Source organism: Colletes gigas, unplaced genomic scaffold, assembly GCF_013123115.1.
Source record: "Colletes gigas isolate AHSC1104 unplaced genomic scaffold, ASM1312311v1 Colletes_gigas_Sc00026, whole genome shotgun sequence".
Classification (NCBI taxonomy): Eukaryota; Metazoa; Arthropoda; class Insecta; order Hymenoptera; family Colletidae; genus Colletes; species Colletes gigas.
In genome coordinates this window covers 869,263-889,183 of record NW_025106655.1, presented here as the reverse complement: position 1 = coordinate 889,183, position 19,921 = coordinate 869,263, and the positions used below count along the sequence as shown (strand labels likewise).

Sequence of the window (19,921 nt, the reverse complement as noted above, 5' to 3'; positions counted from 1 at the left end):
TTTATCGGTCCGAGATGTACTCCGGCAACAATATGTAGCGTTCTGCTTCATCATACTTTGCGATATGGTTGGTGTTTCCTGATACACGATATTCTTTAGTGTTCTCTGGAGAAAAATGTCCGGCGGGTGAAAGAATGCAACGGAACGGTGAAAGAGACACGCGGGAGGAAAACGGTTCCTGGGTGTACGCGGGAGAAAAGGAAAATACCGAGGGAACAAATATGTAGGAATTTTTCTGTTCTGCGTGAAACCGACGGTAAACGATGTCGTCTCGCGGGGATGTGACCTTCGACCGGGCCGGTATGGTTGCATTTACGTTGCGGTTGGCAATCTTCGAATGGAATCCATTTCGTGCATTTATTGCAACAATGTTGTTCGAACCAGAGACGAGTAGAATTCTTATCTGCGTATAAAATTTCGAACGGAGAATTTCTATAATATTTAGATTCGTGTAACTCTTTTCATTAGTCTTGATGTTAGGAAAACTGGCGATAGGTGGTATCCATTTACGTGGAAAATTCCACGTAGATCAGAACCCCGATTATTGCACGAGAATCTCGCTGGTTACATCGCGTTCGCTGGTAGATCATTATTGTGGAAGGGTTCACTTAGCAAGGAATCAGGTTAGAGAGGATATAAACTGGTTGGTAGCGACCATAGGTAATGAAGATGGTCCGTGTATGTGGGATCCCTTCCCGTTGGACTGTTTCGATCGTTGCGCGAAACATCGCGATCCTGGCAAGAATTTTCGACCGTTGCAAACAACGAAACGAAAAGTTCGATCGGTGCCCAAATCGAGAGAGCAACCGTGAAGATCATAAATCAAACGCGTTCCGTGTACCTCGATACGTAGCTTGTACAACGAATTCCGGAAGTTCCTGAATGCGTTGGTTCGCGCGCAGTTCATCGAGAGCTCCTTTAACGAGCTTACGGACGCTTTCGAGCTTAATAAATACAATACCGCCGGAAACGAACGGTCTGGACGCGAATGGCTCGCTAGTTTGAAAAATAAAAAACGTTGCTGGCTAATTTCGAGGATAAAACGTTTCGTAATGGAGTGTTTTATCATCGAAAAGAGATCCTACAGCCAAGGGATGAATCTAGGGGTCGGGAGGTGTGTTTATGAATAGTTAAAATTCAAACTAATAACTATTTTTATATAATTTTTTTTAAATTTGTAACACAAATGGTAAACATGAAATTGTACAGTTAGAAGAGAATGGGAAAGATTGCAACTAATGGATGGGAATGATCACGATAATTACGAAAATTCTAAAAGCTAATGCATTCTGGCTTTTGTACATAATTGTAGTGCATATAAAACGTATATAAAAAAGTACATTCCAATATGTATGCAAGTAATTATAGAACAGATATATTCAAACTGAATTTTTAACAGTGAACCAAATCAAAGCGAATCATTTAATTAATGTAGCTAACAAGCAATGTAAACTAAGACAATTATGCACAGAATAAGTAGAAGACTGTTCAAGTTTGAGATCGGTTGTAATTTACAAAACTGACGTTAAAAGAATTTAATCTGTGATACTATAGATACACAGTTATTATCGAAAGAAAAAATTTTATTTTTATCTTAAGTCCCGTCGAAATGTTTCAGGGGCCACGTTTATGTTTCTCTATCGAAATGTTTGTACGCCATAAAAATGGCACGTACGCGTATTTTCGTTACGTTTGTCGCTGGATACTTGAAACAATAATAATGCTAATAGTAATAATAACAATAATCATAACAATAACTGCAATCTCGAGTTATACAGAATTCGACGCGAAGTTTTGCGAGTCTCGTATTCGCCCAGGTAATTGCGCACGCGAATGAAACTTTCCTGCACGACCATTGCCGTATATTATCTTCCATTCTTGCTTCCTTTCGAAGCAAATAATATATATTGGACGCATGGAAATGTCTGCTTCGAACGCAGACAAAATTCAAAGCCACTGTCGCGTTTAAGGTAATTTTGTTTCTATCAATTTCCAAAACGTGGAACCTACGTTATTCTTTAAATATATGAAATGTACTTTTCAGGATAATTGAAACTGAAAATTCGTTACTCTTTAAGCACATTCATTTAGCTTTTCAAAGCAATTGTATTCAATATTTTATTCGACTTGAGGTTTTTTGGGGCTCTACGATCAAATATTCAATTTTTTGCCTCCATTTTTTAGCGTCCACCATTTCCCAGTCGATGTTACATTTGCCTTTTGCGTCATATAGCGAAACATCTTTAATCATACGAATTCTGGGGTTTGACATTTTGATTAATGCAAGGGTCCGCTGTAATGGCGACTGTTATTGCTGAACCATGTGAATTCTGATAGCAGTGTAACCGAGGACGTCACCGAATCCCTATACAGGATGTGCTAAAATCGATGGCCCAAGATTGAACATATACGGAGTGTACAAAAAAAATCATTCAGAATAAACTCACTAAATAAAGAAAACCTTGATAAATACGAAAGCATCATGATCAACTAGTTTCTACGTGTTATTAAAAATTCAGTAACGTTCTCAATGCGACAAGAATGAAATACATTTAAAATAACATTTTTTAAAAATTCAACCTTAATTAAGACCAAAATACATCCAAAAGCATTTTCTGTAGCTTCGGTGTACCCACACCGGTTGCATTTAGCAGTGAATTCTTAGGTCGACGATAACAGTCTGAATTTCTGTAAATTTCCGTGCGCCTTTCCACGCGAATTTTACAATCACGTATTACTTAAACGTGGTAGCCCGATAATTTCGTAGCTGGATTCCAGTTTCTTGTCACAAACTCCCCCCCGTGCTGCAGCGTCATAAAATTATACCTTCGCGAGAGAAGAGGAGAGGAACCCAGTCACGTACCGGTTTCATTTAAGGGAGTATTGTATTTAAAATCGTCACGGCTTCCCTTACTCATTTGTTCAGAAATTGGTAGAATGCGCCAGATATCGTTGCCGCGCATACATAACAGGCACGTGACTAATTTTTTTTTTTTTTTCTCCGCGCCCTCCACGAGTCTCTGTCCCCCTTCGTTCGCCCCTTACGCGTTTATCCCGGAATCCAATCGATTGCAACAGGTAAAAGACTGCCGCCCTGATCGTCACGTAATCCTAGATTTTTGCAATCAGCAAAACGCTTCACGTAAAATCCTCCGACCCTGTGTGGGTGTATCCACGGGTCTTCAAAATCACGGTTCGCTTTAACTAAAAATTAAAAATATTCTGCGCTTTTCTCTTTACGTTTACATACTTAGAAAGAAAACAATAAACGATCTCTAAAAATTAAATTTAAAAACTTTTTCGATTTGTAAAAAATTTTGAAACGTGGAATGTTTTTTTATGCACCCCCAAACACTGATACTTTCGAGTTCTCGTGGAAAAGGTTAGGAAACGACGTACAGCAATAATAATTGCTCGAAGAAAAATTGAGAATGATACTGGGAGGATAGTGAGAGATGATTTCGATGTATTTTCTGGCGCGTTGCTAAGACCGGTAATAATTTCGAGTTTTCGTGGAACACAGGCGCATATGCCGTTCATTTCGCGCAGTCCCGTATTCATATTCTGCCTTCAGGACCGATCTCATTCCGAGCAGAAGATGTGTAGCTACGTCGGGCTGCAGCTCACGAGGGAAAAAATCGATCGAGGTCGGAAACAAGGAATTCCCGAAAGGGGATTTCCTTCTGCCCCACCGACCTAAACTTTTCTCCCCCATCATTCCCGTCTTCCCTTTCCCCCCCCTCCTTCTTATATAGTCAACGGCGTTCGTGTAGCCTTCCTGTCCCTTGTCCGCATTTCAGAAAATAGAAAAAAAAAAATAATATGAAGGAGACACGGGCTGAGAGTCGTTGGTAAAGGTGCGACGCCGTGTACCGGGGGATCGTTTCAATGATTAAGGACGATATGGCCGCCTTTTTTCCAACCCTCGTGAAAAATGAATCTCTTGTAGCTGATACTACCTAACCCACCCCCCCGTTAGTCGTAATGGCGGTAATCTTTGATCGGCTGCTTCGAGACCTGGGGATCCTGTTACTTTCTAATGTTGACCCACGGACACTCGCCATTACTGTAGAAAACTACACGTATCCGACGATTTATTCACGCTCAGGCGGAAAGAAACGATTTAAACGACTCTTTTTCGAATACTGCGATTTTTAACACTAGATCTACGGACATTGATCGCACGTATATTTATTGATACTTTTCATGTTGACGATTACCTTAAAATACGATTATTTTTTTTTATTAGAATATGTATTCATGCCATTGCATCAAACGAAGTCAACATAAGTTGTTAAAAAGTATTATTTACGTGTTCTCCAATTTTAAATATGGAATCTAACAGCTGTCAAATAGATGGTATCCGTAAATCTAGTGTTAAACGAAGACTTTGTCAGATCGACGCTTTGGGATCGTCTCAAATATAAAAGTGGATATAATTATTGGCTTATAAACATAAAATACAATTTTAAATAAAACTGTAGTTACTTCTTTGGCATCCAACGATTTATTCACTCTCAGTCGCAAAGAAACAATTTGCGATATAACTATTATATAATTATTGGATTATAAACATAAAATACAATTTTAAATAAAACTGTAGTCACTTCTTTGGCATTGTAAACAAGTAACAAATAACTACCTGTATCCAACGATTTATTGACGATCTGTCGAAAAAATACAATTTAAACGACTCTTTTTCGAATACTGCGATTTTTAACACTAGATTTACGGGCATTGATCGCACGTATATTTATTGATACCTTTCATGTTGACGATTACCTTAAAATACGATTTTTCGTTTTATTAGAATATGTATTCATGCCATTGCATCAAACGAAGTCAACATAAGTTGTTAAAAAGTATTATTTACGCGTTCTGCAATTTTAAATATGGAATCTAACATCCGTCAAATTGACTTTGTCAGATCGAAGCTTTGGGATCGTCTAAAATATAAAAATGGATATAATCATTGGATCATAAACATAAAATACAATTTTAAATAAAACTACAATCATTTCTTTGGCATTGTAAATAAACAAGAAATATTTAGAAAAGAACTATCGATCCTGTGTTATATTTTTGTAAAAGTCTAATTTGCTTCAAAAGTATAAAAACCTGTAACACTTTATATCGCTCGAAGCAAAGCAATTTCCAACAAGATTCGAAGAAACGTCCGCGTATCTCGCTTAAAAATGCATTTAGAACGAGAACGAATATAACCGAACTCGCAGAGAATGAAATTTGGAAATTTTTATGTCCCCCAACACACACATACATTTTCGATATATCTCGTCGTAACCGAAACATCGATGAGTTTTTTCTCCCTTTCGACACGCGTCTTGAAAAGTTTCACTTAGGGTGTTCTGAAATAATATTAACATTTCCCAATCAGTATTCCCCAGCCCGGTTAATTCAGTCGGGTACAACATCGAGGTTTCAAGCTCGACCGCGATACCCGTGAAAGCATATGAAAATTAATCTAATACGTCGAGTGGAAAAAATTAATTAAAGTGCTGGTCGGTATTTATTCCCAATGGCGGCCGCGGGTATCGATAACATCTGCGTCCCGGCCGAAGACCTGATTACTTTAATGGTAAAATCGATTCGAATGGTATGTTTTTCGTAAAGGTACACATTTATCTTCCTTACATGAACTCGACGCGGTTGTAGGTGTTGCCACGAGGCCTCCGGGCCGTCGAAGAGGAAATGGGACAGTCGTTACGCGTCGCCGATTTTCGTAATGATACCGCAATTAACATCAACTCTATCGACGACACGTATCACCGGATCGTTTTGCTACCAGACGAGAAAACGTTGGCCTTATTATTTTTCAGACATCCTCATTCCCCGGTACCCGGTTACTTTGACAAGTCTCGAGCAGATCGAATAATAATGTACTTTGGCCCCTCTTCCTCTCCCTTTTTTTGCGTCTCGCGGCTGCCCGTGGATTACCAACGGAAAACAATCAATCATCCCCCCCACCACCTATATCTCGCAATTTTCCGCCTTCGATCATCCCATTCGCCCATTCCTAAACCCATTCTTTACTGAAAGTAACGTTGAACAAACTCTCGCCGCGGCGTTAATTCCCTTCCCGGGCGTTGCGTGCAATTCCACGTAACGCTAAAATGGCAGCTGTAACGTAACTCGCGGTAACAATGGCGGGATAAGAAAAGTTCTCAATTATACTCTCGCTCTGGGGATTAATCGACGAAATTTTCTGACAAACGAGCCCCTATTAATGGTTCACGTGTTCCCTTATAATGAAAACTGTACGGACGATCGTACGTACGGTTTTTTGCGATTCTTTCTTTGCGCCGTTGATATAAATTCTTTTGTTGCTCTAATTTCTGTTTGTCCCCGTGGCTCTGGCATCGGCGGTATTTTCAAATTCCCAGCTTAACCCCGGGATTATCGGAAAATTCAATATATGTATGCGCCGTGTACTTGGACACGAGCGTTAACCGGTTAATCACCTTCCTTATAACGCGAGCGCGTTGCACGGGGATAGGCGTTAATGAATATGTATTGTGTTACATCGCGGAGTCTTAAATCGTTAGACGACGAATTAATATCGCCCGCGAGACGTATATTTCAATCTTTTAATTTTACGAAAACAATTTTCCGCGCACTGTCGCTGGACACTGTTCTAGATAATTTCGTAATTTACACCTTTGACCCGATATATTCCTGAATACTTTCAGACCCCCGTTAGATTTCTACACAAAGTTATTCGTATCTGAATGTCATGCTTTAAAGATGAAGCCACGGTAACCGGAACATTAGTGTCATACATATATGCATGATGTTGCAGTCAACCTGTGAAATAAAATGATAAACCTGCGGCACGGATTTATTTTCTCAATTCGCGAGCTCTGGTTAATTACACTGATTTTGGAGTAAATGAAAATATCGAAATCCTGCGTAGTTTTTAATATAAACAGTTACATTAGGTTGAATCTTACGAAACAAATTCTGAAATAAAATGGAAAACAATTTTTTTAATGTGAGACTCGAACTCGAAACGAAACTATAATTCCAAAACGATTACGTATCAAGCAGAGAGGTGAACGTATCGATGCAAAGTCCTTTGTCGACCCCGCCATATTCGATTTCCGGTGTACTTGACACGCCAGAAACGCGAACGAACGAGAACGAATTTACGCGTCGATTGTTTCGATGCTTCCGGAACGACCAGTTGTCGCGTAATAACAAATCTCATCGTTTCGGTAACGAATGCCCGCCGCTCTACGTTCCGCCGCGATGGCGTTCGTTTTCTTCCCCGAGCGATGACGAACGACGTGCTCTGGTACTTTTCTAATCGGGCAGTCCGTTTCATTTCCGCGACGATTTGTCCCGCAGGAGCACGAGTAACGTTAAATTCCGCGGAGGCAATTTCGATATCGCCTACATCGGATGTGACTTTTACTGGCCCGGAAGGACGGTGCCAGGAGAGGGGTGGAAGAGGGGCGAGAGACAGCTAGAAATACGTACGTCGCGAACGGGGATGCTTAAATTAATTTCAAACTGGGTCCAAACGGCACGCGACGTCTCGACGATTAAGACGCGATTAGTGCATGATAATCTGAATAATTATTATTTGAAACATTTTAAATCTCGTTCTTCACCCCAAGCATTTTACTTTTTATTTAGCTAGGCTATCAGTTTAATATTAAGAAACGATAGGTATATTTATAAATTGGTTTGAGTGTCACGTGGTAAATATTTCAACGAACCAGAGAAAGATAATAATCTGAATAATTATAATTTGGAGCATTTTAAATCTCGACCTTCACACCGAGCAATTTATTTTTATTTAGTTATACTGTCTACTTAACGTTAAAAACGAGACTAATAGGAGTATTTATAAATTGGTTTGAATGTCACGTGGTAAATATTTCAATCTGAATAATTTTTATTTTTTTTTTTATTTATTACGCTGTAACCCCTTACGGAATTATTATCACAAGTTTACATAGAAAAAAAGAAAAGAATTTACAAAATAAAATACATGAGATAGTGAACTTAGTTGCTACTTATACAATACGTAGAATGAAATTACAAATGAAAATCATGTTTCTTAAGGACTTTAAATATAACCATCATAGGAGGTATAAGTGGTTGAAAAAGGAAAGCATCAATCGTGTACGGAGGGAAATAGCCTTTAGAGCACAGCTGGTTAATCATGTTCGGTCTGCCAATATAATTATAATTTGAAACATTCTAAATTTCATCCTTCACACTGAGCATTTTATTTTTATTTAGCTATACTATCCGCTTAATATTAAGAAAGAATAGGTATATTGTTATGAAAGATTCAACTTTTGAATATAAGAAAAATGTTACTATTCGAAAACTAATTTGTTCGAATAGTCTTCGAGTATGAAAAAAGAAATTAATCGTGAAAAATGCTATGGGACGTATCAAGCTCCCCCTGGTCTCCTAATTTCACCCAATTCGTCCTCGGGGGGAGTCAAAAAGATTAAAACCACGGAAACAATTTAGATATTACTTAGGTCGAGAGTGGTTCTCCGCTATCCGACCGAGTAGCGCGAGAAACGAGTAACGACGAATGAAGGGGGAAAAACAGCTCGCGAAAGTCCCGTGTGCGGGAATAAACGAAAGTGGAAGGGCGAGAGTGGGAGTGAAAAAAAGAAAAAAATGTAACGCAGGGCGAGCTAGAAAGCCGCGCAATTGGAAACGGCTGTAAAAACAGAAGGTCTTTCACTCGAGGAAACACGACACCGGAGAAAAGAACGAATAGCGTCGTATCGTTTCCGGTGCCCGTGGGTTCCGCCATCGCTGAACGTACGACGTTTCAATGTCACGGGGTTGCTCCAAACCGCGGGTGCACGATTTAAATCTTTGCCACGGGACCAATCATAATTAAGAAGATTTGCTAGTCAAAATGGAACGGTAAGAATTGGTTCCAATTTCGTTAGAAAATGTTTCTGGTGTTTGAGAAAATTGGAGATTTTTCAATAGCAATTTGTGTTACTTTACATACCTGTAAAAAAAGAATTTATTTGCTGAAAATAAGGTGACAAATTATTTACGTCATTGAGCAGAAGAAAAATTTGTGTTTCTTGTGAAAAGTATAATGATAGACATGCAAAATTCGCATTGAGCGCCATTGTGAGAACGTAGTAACTTCTCATAAAATTTAAGTATATAACAAGGCATTAATATCAATAAAAATATGTACCTAGTCCTATCTTAACTTTATCCTCGACGACTTAAATAAACCACTGTGAAAAATCAAGTTCTTTTATTTGTATTTTTTGACAGAATTGATGTAGAAACACGCTGGAAGTTTTTATATTTTTCTAATGGCAGATATTCCGTAGTTTATTACATTTTCTGGTAAAACATAAATTGTTTAACTGGTTGGCTGGAGTGGTTATTAGAGGAACGAACGGACCCGGTCTTTGACCGAGTGTAAATAGACCGTATAGTTTGATATCCTCCGTTTGTCATCCGACAACACGCCCGGGGATATTAAAGTCGCCTAAGCAATTCGAATAATATTCGCGTCGGGTCGAGTTTTCCGGCACTCGAATGCCAAGGAAGGATATCGTCGTTCCAGGAAAAAGGATTGAAAGAATGAAACACAACCCGCCCGCTCGACGAGAGAAAAGAAATGGTGGAAACGTGAAGGCGCTGGCGGATGGAGACACATAGAAATGGAGGTGCGCGAGCGGAAGACGGAAAAATCTCGGCCCGAAGCGAACGAGATAAGAGAAATGTCCCGCTGTCCCGTTAACGCTCGGGAAATATTTTCCCACGTTGCGAAAAGACGGGGGACGTGTCGATGCAGCGATTTAGCGGCTTTAATAAACGTGTGCCTCCTCTCTCGTGCCCATCTGACGTTTGGTCTGTCATCGTTTCAGCACACGGAAGTGCTCGCGTGCAAGGCAGAGTCAACGTGTTTTAAGAATGTTTCGAAGTCAGATAGACTGACGGTGTTTCGCTTTCGGGTGAATTCATGACTGCTCTGAATGGGGACTCGACATAAACCATGCACCCTTCCGGTTGGGCTTTAGGCGATGCCTACCCAGGGGCTGTTCAACCACTCGCAAACACACTACTCGAGCGTTACTCGAATGATCGAGCCCCCGGAACTTGAGAGATCGACTGCTTCGAAAGAATCCAAACGAAATAAAGAAAGCTGTTCGGTACAAATTTAGTCAATAAACTGTACATATTAATCCTTTATTTTAGATACTTTTAATTACTACCATTACCACTACCTCCAAAGAAAGCTATTCGATTTTATTCAATCGAAGTCTACATATTAACCCTTTATTTTAGATACTTTTAATTACTACCATTACCTCCAAAGAAAGCTGTTCGGTACAAATTTTTTCAATAAACTCCGCATATTAATGCTTTATTTCAGATACTTTTAATTACCGTCCGATTATTTTGTATCAACAGTGTTGTATATTTCTCTTTATTTCATCACTATCACAGAAATTAATATTTCGTAATATAATCACGATAGATTTGTATTATTATTTATTATGTATACGTCATTTTTTAAAATTAACCAATATACTACTAATTTAACTAAAACGATTCACGTTAAATGCAAATGAATTTCTTTTAAACGTCCGATTATTTTGTAGAAACAGTGTTGTATATTTCTCTTTATTTTATCACTATCACAGAAATTAATATTTTGTAATATAATCACGGTAGATTTGTGTTATTATTTATTATGTTCACGTCATTTTTCAAAATTAACCAATATACTACTAATTTAACCCTTTGCACTCCGAATTATATTTCAATTTTGTTTTATTTGAAATTTACGTTAACTAAAAAATAGAGCAATTTAAACAAACAGAGGAACAAATAAATTCAATCGAATATCTGTTTTATTTACACTATTGCTGTATTTTGTAATTTTCAAGTGTATGTCTTTGGTTTGAACTTGAAAAAAGATCGAGTGGGACTCGACGAAGGAGCTTCTCAGATGAAAACTGCTGTCGAGTTACATTCGACATAGGAGTGCAAAGGGTTAACTATAACGATTCACGTTAAATGTAAATGAATTTCTTTTAAACGTCTTCCAAAATATTTTGAAACATTTGGGATTAAAATGCATTTGAGTCAAGTCTACGATAAACACGCTTTTGTAGACGTTTAATACATCTCTGAGTAACTACTGTATTAGATAGTAAGAAATTGAGTTTTCCCAAGGATTCGATAAATATTGAATAACAACTAACTACGTTAACGCGAACAGGAGGAACACAGTGTTGAGAATAAAAATTTCAGCAGAGGTTTCGACTATGTATCTCGATTCACAATTTCACCCATAACCAAATTACGAAGTTTCTTAACTCTTTGCCGAAGTTTACCGCAACTCTGATATTGCGTACTTTAACTCGTTATAATCCACTTATTAGTACAGATCAGGGGATAGATTCCCCTGTTGTTCTTTTGTTGGTTACGTGTACACATATGTATACGTACGTGTATATTTGATCCTCATTAAACTGTATGTATTTACCTTACGCATTACAAGTGATATTTTATCCAATATTGCGAATAATCCGCCTTGTATTACAGGTAGAATTTCGATAATAATTTTTACTTGTTATTAGTATATTCCTCTGTTCATAATACATTTTTCCTGCAGTAGTACCATACGTTTGTGTATGAAATAATGATAAAACTGAAGATTAGTCTCTAGACAAATGAAATTAATCCCATTTTAATTTTTGAGAAATTCGAGCAAAAATATTGCGAATAATCCGTCTTGTATTACAGGTATAATTTCGATAATAATTTTTACTTGTTATTAGTATATTCCTCTGTTCATAATAAATTTTTCCTGCAGTAGTACCATACGTTCGTGTATGGAATAATGATAAAACTGAAGATTAGCCCCTAGACAAATGAAATTAATTCCGTTTTAATTTTTGAGAAATTCGAGGAAAATGAATGTGTTTCTGTTTAAGAAACTCGACTAACGTCTGTGTTATTTTTTTACAGATTCGAGTTCTGCCACAGTACCAGTATTCATCTCCCCGGTTGGCAATCAGACAGCCGCGATTAGCCGCGATGTCGTTTTTTCGTGCAGCGTTCGCAACATAGGAAAATACAAGGTAACAAAGTAGGAAATTGTCAGTACGAATCGAAATTAAATACGACGATGAGATTTCCATATATTTGCCAGTGTCGCTGCATGTAGATATGAGACTTGAATAATTCACGACTATCCGCATTTGAGCACCGTGAAACTTTATTTAATAATTTAGATTTCGAGATACTGGGAAAGTGTATTTAATAATTCAGCCTCGGCCAATTCGGTCTTCTTTATTCTTATTTAAACGAAAAGTGTGAAATGTCGATAAAATTGAACAGTACATGTTTTATATTTTATGAAAATATTAATCCAAAAATGGTAACTTTTTTGGGTATCGCTTAACTATTTATTGCTAATATAATACACGTAACAGAGTATTTATTCATCATCGTATGGATCGAATGAAATAAATATGGAAATGGGTAATTATTATTAGTAAATATCTTTGTGTGGGAAAAGTATCGATTTATTTTCTTAGCTCTTTTATATGTTGAGAATACGAACGAGTTCCAATAGTTAAACACGATGAAGGGAACGCGATGGTTTAGGGTGCATTATCTGCACGAGGGGTTGGACCCTTAGCACTAATTGACGGCATCATGAAAAGTGGTGGCTATAAGAATAAAGTGAAGGAAAATATTCTGTCACATACAAAGAGAACTATGCCGCCTAATTGGGTTTCCCAACGTGACAATAATCCGAAACACACCGTAAAAATAGTGAGATAGTCTTTTCGTGGTCAACTCCATCAACTGACCTAAACCTTATCAAATACATATAGCAAACGAATCTACTGTTTGAAATAAAAAAAAAAAACATAGAAGGAAAACAGAACTTTTACAAGTGAATAAAATAATTTTTAATGAATTCTTTGGAAAAATCTGCATTTAGGGATTAAGGCAGGGGCACGCTGCGATCGAAAACTTTTTCACTATGTTTTTATTCGATTCGTGCGACGGGAAAGGTAATTGAATATTCGTCTCCTAAAATGGATTTTCATCCGCCGCGATTTCGAAAGCAAACTTTTAACGCGAAGGAGTCCAACAATATTGGGCGATCGGTAATCTCGCGCGGCATTTCGATCGACGCGGGCAAACAAGGGAAACGATTAAAAAACGCCACTCAAGTATTTGATGGTGACAGATACGCGGCGAAATTGAATCACCAGGAACCGAAAAATTGACGCTTTCCCTGCTCTTTGTTCCTCTCCACCTCGCATTCCCTAACATCAACGATCACTTAATCTTCCTACGACAATCACGAGGCCACGTAGTAGCGAAAAAAATCAGATTGTAAAAAATAAAACCAAGCAAATCTACAGACGATCAAATTCCTTCGAAACAAAAATTTTCATTAGGAATTCGTTCCAGAGAAATTAATGCAAGTCCAAATTATTGCATCCAATATTCTTCCAAATGATTGAAAACTCGACTGACCCAAACGTTCGGAGCAAATTTAAAAAATTCACAAGTTTCAATACATTTCTAACGCCTGAGCTTTCAAGAGAATAAAATGACTTTTTTATTACGACCAGAATAGAGGAGCTCTTTAATCTTCATATGTACAACGGGTACGTGGTCGCGCAATCGCGCGAAAGTCAAACGGATCGCGGTCGATTCGACTTAAATCGCTCACACGCCACGCGAAAAGAAAAACAGGAAAGGAAACGGAAGGAAGAGTAATTTCGTCCGCATTCCGGTTCTGCGTTTGTATACGTGTTTGCGGAAAATTCTTCCCCATTTCAGCTGCTTCTCCGTCCTAATCCGACCGGGAGCAGCCTTCCCCTCAACGATGGCTATATTTAGTTATAAGTTTTCCGATCGGAATCTATACAAGGTGTATCCTCGTGGCCACAATTCTTATTGAAATACACTCTTGGAATGTCAAAGATAACAACTGAATTTTCTTTGAGGGTTGTTTAAAGCCTTCACGGGGCTCAAATGACCCAGGATTTTTCCCAACGATTTAGACGTATTAATTAAAAAATGTGCAGAGCCATTATATTAAACTCAGCAGCGAGATAAATCTTGATAGCAGTCGTTCCCAGTGACTAAACTATATTTATTGTAATATCGTGCAATAGAGGGAGGATTGAAAAATTAATTAAATCGATTTGCTCACAATTTGGCCACAATACGATATTCTTATTGCAATACACTCTTGACACGTCAAAGATAACAACTGAATTTTCTTTGAGGGTTGTTTAAATCCTTCACGGGGCTCAAATGACCCAGGATTTTTCCCAACGATTTAGACGTATTAGTTGAAAAATGTGCAGAGCCATTACATTAAACTCAGCATCGAGATAAATCTTGATAGCAGTCGTTCCCAGTGACTAAACTATATTTATTGCAATATCGTGCAATAGAGGGAGGTTTAAAAATGAATTAAATCGATTTGCTCACAATTTGGCCACAATACGATATTCTTATTGCAATACACTCTTGACACGTCAAAGATAACAACTGAATTTTCTTTGAGGGTTGTTTAAATCCTTCACGGGGCTCAAATGACCCAGGATTTTTCCCAACGATTTAGACGTATTAGTTGAAAAATGTGCAGAGCCATTACATTAAACTCAGCATCGAGATAAATCTTGATAGCAGTCGTTCCCAGTGACTAAACTATATTTATTGCAATATCGTGCAATAGAGGGAGGTTTAAAAATGAATTAAATCGATTTGCTCTTCGTAGAAATTTATATTCTTGGTCTTGAGAGCACCGGTATTGTGACTTTCCGTCCCAAATCCGCTAGAGGACCTTCGTAAAGGCTATTCTAGAGGATCCTGTCTACCAGTTGAGAGTCCTCTTCCGTACGTAGAGCCTTTAGATCAAACTCAGCAGTCGGGAAAATCACAGTAACAGCCCTTCGGGTGTCTAAAGTGCAACTAAACTCGAATCGAATAGAGCATATGTTTATTGGAACTTGTTGTTTTTTTATATTCTTCGTGTTCCCAATCCACCGACAAAGTGAGTCCTGCTAGGATACACCCTGTATATTCCAAGGATGAAGGATGAACGAGAAGGGGAGGTGGTTCGAACAGCACAGTGAAGAGTAAGGGGGCGAAGGAGAAAAAGAAAGGGGTGATAGGGTGGGGGAGATTGTGGCGAAAGTAGGAGACGAAGGAGACACATTTTCTCTAGCGACAGGTCCTACCGTAAAGTATCCACCGAGATGAAATATTCGGTCTATAGAAAGCCACTCAAGGCAGCTTGGCAGGCAGGGATGGATTAAGATAAGCTCGGCCTCCGTCGAGTCCAAATAGTTTCCAGGGATCTTTTCTGGGAGAAAATACTAGCCAAACTCACGAACGATGTTTTACTTTAATTTCGTTTTTCAGCTTCGGTGCCGTGGGAATAACTAGATTGCAATTTACTCGGGATAAAGGAGTAGCTTATTTCTCATCGCGTTCTGAACTTTCTGCCTTTCGATTTTTCTCTTTTTTTCCCGCCGAGGCGTACCTTGTTCGTCTCCGCCCATACGGGGAAGAAAAGTGACAACGAACGAGCAAACGAGCCGGTTCCACTTTACGATCCATTCGATTGTTGTTTTCGTTGCGCTCGTGCTCGATTCGCCGAGCAATAATTCATGATAGTTGGAAACGTTCTTTCTTATATCGTGCGATTAATTATAGGAGTTTTCTTATTTATTTCCCTTCGATTCTACGGGTAAAGTTTCTTTTACCCTTTGCTAAACGAACGAAGTTTCGTATCGAATGTACGGGACGTTTGGAGGCTGTGGAAGTGGGTGGAAACCAGTCGAAAATGTGGAATAAGATTTTGTCGTACGTAGCCTCGTTTCGAAAGGTTCGTTTTGAAATAACATTCCAAGGAAATCAATTTCCAAGTTTCTGTTAAAGCACTGTTTGATTGACAGAGAAAATCCATAAAGAAAAACAAAGATCAGCCTTTTCTTCGGTCGCAGGCCTTACGGAATCAAAATGTCTGACCCAATACGATCATCAATTTCTTCCACTGATCTTTCTCTCCTTACCAAACCGTTGACAATATTTAGAAACACGAACAAAGGTAAAAATAATAACCAATGAAGAGGTACTATAAAAATTAATTTACACAAATTGTTATAATCACTAAAAATGTATGCTTCTTCGCAGAATATAATATCTGTATGTTTTTTACTTATTAATGGTCACAAAAAGCATGCGAGTCAATTAGCGTTTATCAATATTTATCAGTCGATTGAAACGCTAAACCTTTTATAGCTCGAAATAAAGATAAATCTATTCATAATGAATAGATTATTGATTTTATCAAAAACGAAGCCACGTACGAACCATCTCCTGCCTGACTTCCTGCTTATCGGAATAATTAGTTGGTCTGAATTAAAAATAGAAAAATTGTAACATATTTAAGATACGAGCATTAAATTATACATTAGAACAAACTGACTATAAGAAAGAAAATTGAAAAATATATGTAGTTTATTACAATCTAGTTTTCTAAACAATTTCTTACAGTTTGTACAATATCGAATGGAGCTTATTCCAATAGTTCGTTTAATTAATTACCGAATAAATCGACGTAAGAGTGACGCGTTAATATCCTATCAAGAATAACAGGTTGGATTCAATTATTGCCAATTATTACTATTCACTAGTGCAACGTGTGCTTAATTTTCTCGACCTAGTTTCACTCGTATATTCGAATAAATACGTAAATTAAGTAGAAATAAGTTACTGAGTATTTTAGATTTTAGATTATATCATTCGACGCATGTAATATATAACTAAATTTTAGTTACGAGGTTATTGAAAATCGATTGATATTCAAGTCACTCTAAATATTTAAGAATAGTTAGAGAGTATATAAACATAGAAAATGCAAGTTAATTCTAATCTGTTTAGATTCTGTTCGCCATACAAATATTATTCAATTTGATAACAGCTAGCCAAACAACAAACAAATAATACCACCTTCTATTTTTTAAAATCTTTCTACAGCATAATTTATTACAAACGAGACGATTAGTTGTTAAAAGAAAAAATTCGATAGCTAAATTTCTGAAAAAAGAACCTGCAACACTTAATCCGGACCAGACGGTATATTTGATATGCAGTATAGAACAATTTCTGTTAGCTCAGGGCGGCCTAGATAAACCAAAAGGCCAGACATCCATGATCCGCAGAGTTCGTTACTAACTTTGACCAGAAGCTACACTTTTGCACTGCTCGGAGACATGGTTGGCTGTCGGAGCATATTAGGCCATTCCTATTCCTTGCCTCTTCATCAAAGAGCAAGGTTGGTTACGTATGTATGACGGCGTCTGCTTGGAGTACCCTTTACAAGTGACATATAATGTTCTCTTTTCTATGTTAAGTGAATCCAGATAGCTCCAATTCGATCATACCCTTTTGATCCACCCGACTACCGACCATTGCTCGAGTCTGACTTTCCACCCTCCTTTCATTTCCCCACGTTAGGTACGAAACTTTAAAGCTACCAATTTCCCGCGAATCAGATTTCAAATATCCCCGCGAATATTTATTGGAACGAAAATCTCGTCGTTTTCGAGGGGATGCTTTGAGGAATCGTTAAGGCTATCTGAGCAACTACATGGAAATTTCTGTCGCGGTAACGAGTCGGTCGTTGGACACAGCAAGGCCAGAGAAATGACAATGGATTTTCCAGGTTGGCTGGCTACGTGCCTCGGACCAGACGATTCTCTCGATCCACATGAGGACGGTAACGCATAATGCACGTATCTCGGTCTCGTACGAGACCGACGGAAGTTCCGGGTCCGGTGCGGTATCCGGTAACGCCTTGGGGGTGACAGGAAGCAGCCAAGCCACGGAGGAAGTCGTCAACGGCACGTGGCGGCTCCACATTCGTAATTTAAAGGAGTCGGATAGGGATTGTTATATGTGCCAAATTAACACCAGCCCGATGATATCCGAAATCGGATGTCTGGACATACTCGGTAAGGACACTTCTTATCCACCATAATTTTATATCGTTCGAACCAACACGAATATCGGAGAAAAAAATTATTTTTATCTCAAGATATCCTGGTTGGAAACATTAGGAGAGATCGATGATGATTTTTTTTCTTACTTATCAACTTTCAGTGTGCCTAACAATTTTTTGTGAACACAATTGTGAAAGAATATTCACAGTCAGGTAAAGAGATTATGTGTTGACCACGTTGTCGAGGTTAGAGATGCAACAAGTATCACAGTAAAAATCGTGCAGGTATTTAGCTAGTCTGCATTAGGATATAATGATGATAGGCGATTTAAAAAAATATAGTACAAGTTACTATTGCTATTTTTTTTTAATCAAAATTTTTAATAAAAATTTTCCATCCGAGCGACAATCTCTATTGGAAATTTTGAGAAATTGCAAGAAATACAAAACTGCAGGATACGTTCTATAAATCATCATGGAATATTGCAAAATGGTATCAAAGGTTTTCAGTTTCAAAAATTTATTCTCGCTTGTTTGAAATTTATATTTCACGTTCGATAAAATTATTTGAAAACGCATCGCGGCACGGAACGTTCCGTGAATTATTCGTGATTTACCAAACGACACCGGAGATATCTATTTTAAAAATTTCTATTCGCGTTCTAAATTTACATTTTACACGTCGAGAGATCCCGGGGACGCATACGTCGCCCGGCGTCGGGGGCATAAAGCTTTATGATTTAGCGAACGACACCCGGCATTATCAATTTGACAAATTCGTATTCAGTTTTTAGTTTACGAACGGTACAGGCCGTTCCTCGATTTTTCACGTTGGTAATTGCGCGCAATACGATCGGACAGATTTTAAATCGTACAAATTATACATAGATTGCGCCCACGATGAAATATAACAGCAATTAGCGGTCGCTGTAATAAATGTTACCCTACGGAGTGACAGCGGGTTAATATGGTAATCGGGCATTTCATCTTTCTATTCGAGCACGAGCGTAGTTCGAATCGCGGCGACATTAAATCGTCCCCGTCGAAGCTCGGAGAAATTCTCGATGACCGGTTACTCGTTCGTTAAATCCTTCCGTGGGTGAATCTTCGAAAGTACTTAAACAATGAATACCCCGTTTTACCCTATTGCCAATCGTTACTTCCAGAGCTCTTCAAACTTTCTTACGCGTCAAACTTTTTCTATTCGAAAACGTACTTAAAGCAGATCTCTCGCGACTGTTCAACGAATATTAGCATTACTAAAAAGTAAAAATATTCCAGTGATAAGTAAACGAATGATAGGCGAGTCTCTGTGGAAGGGAAAGAAAATTTTGTCGTTTACTAATAGTTAGTCAAAAATTTCAAATTCACACTTTATGTACCGGTTAAATGACCAGTAGGAATTGCTGAAAATTTTTTGGGTGTGTAGAGTCAAAGTAAATTTCAAAATAAACATAGAAGACGGCATAAATTATAATAGTTGTTATATTCATCCGATAGAGTATAAAATGCCCTTTAAAATGAGCGTTTGTACGAGTCGATAGCTTTATTAGCTCCGGAGATATGATGATTTTAATTTCGAGTCGATGCGGTGGCTAGTTCCGGAGATATAAGGGTTCGAAGCGTTTGTTTACGTTTCATTGTTTACGTCGCGAGGCCATTGGCGTCGCGTGATCGTAGTAAATAGTAAACGTGACGTCACTCAATCACGACTGTCGCGACTCACGTGCCTGAGAGAGCGAGAGGCCCGACGCGTAAGACGGAGACAGAGATAGTCGAATTTAAAAAAATTACCTTTTACATAAATTGCGATATCTCGAAAACGGAAAGTCCGATCGACAAAAACTAAAAACCATTTTAAAGGGGAGACCTTACCGCTTCTAACAATAGTTCAAT

General features: G+C 38.2%; 1 protein-coding gene across 1 annotated transcript in view; it reads left to right on the top strand.

The window, feature by feature from the left end:
- The window catches only part of LOC122401596 (lachesin-like), a 101,459-nt gene that overhangs the window by 58,355 nt on the left and 23,183 nt on the right, over nucleotides 1-19,921 (top strand). Inside the window, exons 2-3 of the mRNA XM_043403821.1 lie at nucleotides 12,007-12,119; nucleotides 17,750-18,038. Of these exons, the coding sequence (XP_043259756.1) occupies nucleotides 12,007-12,119; nucleotides 17,750-18,038 (402 nt within the window). The remainder of the gene's footprint in view (nucleotides 1-12,006; nucleotides 12,120-17,749; nucleotides 18,039-19,921) is intronic.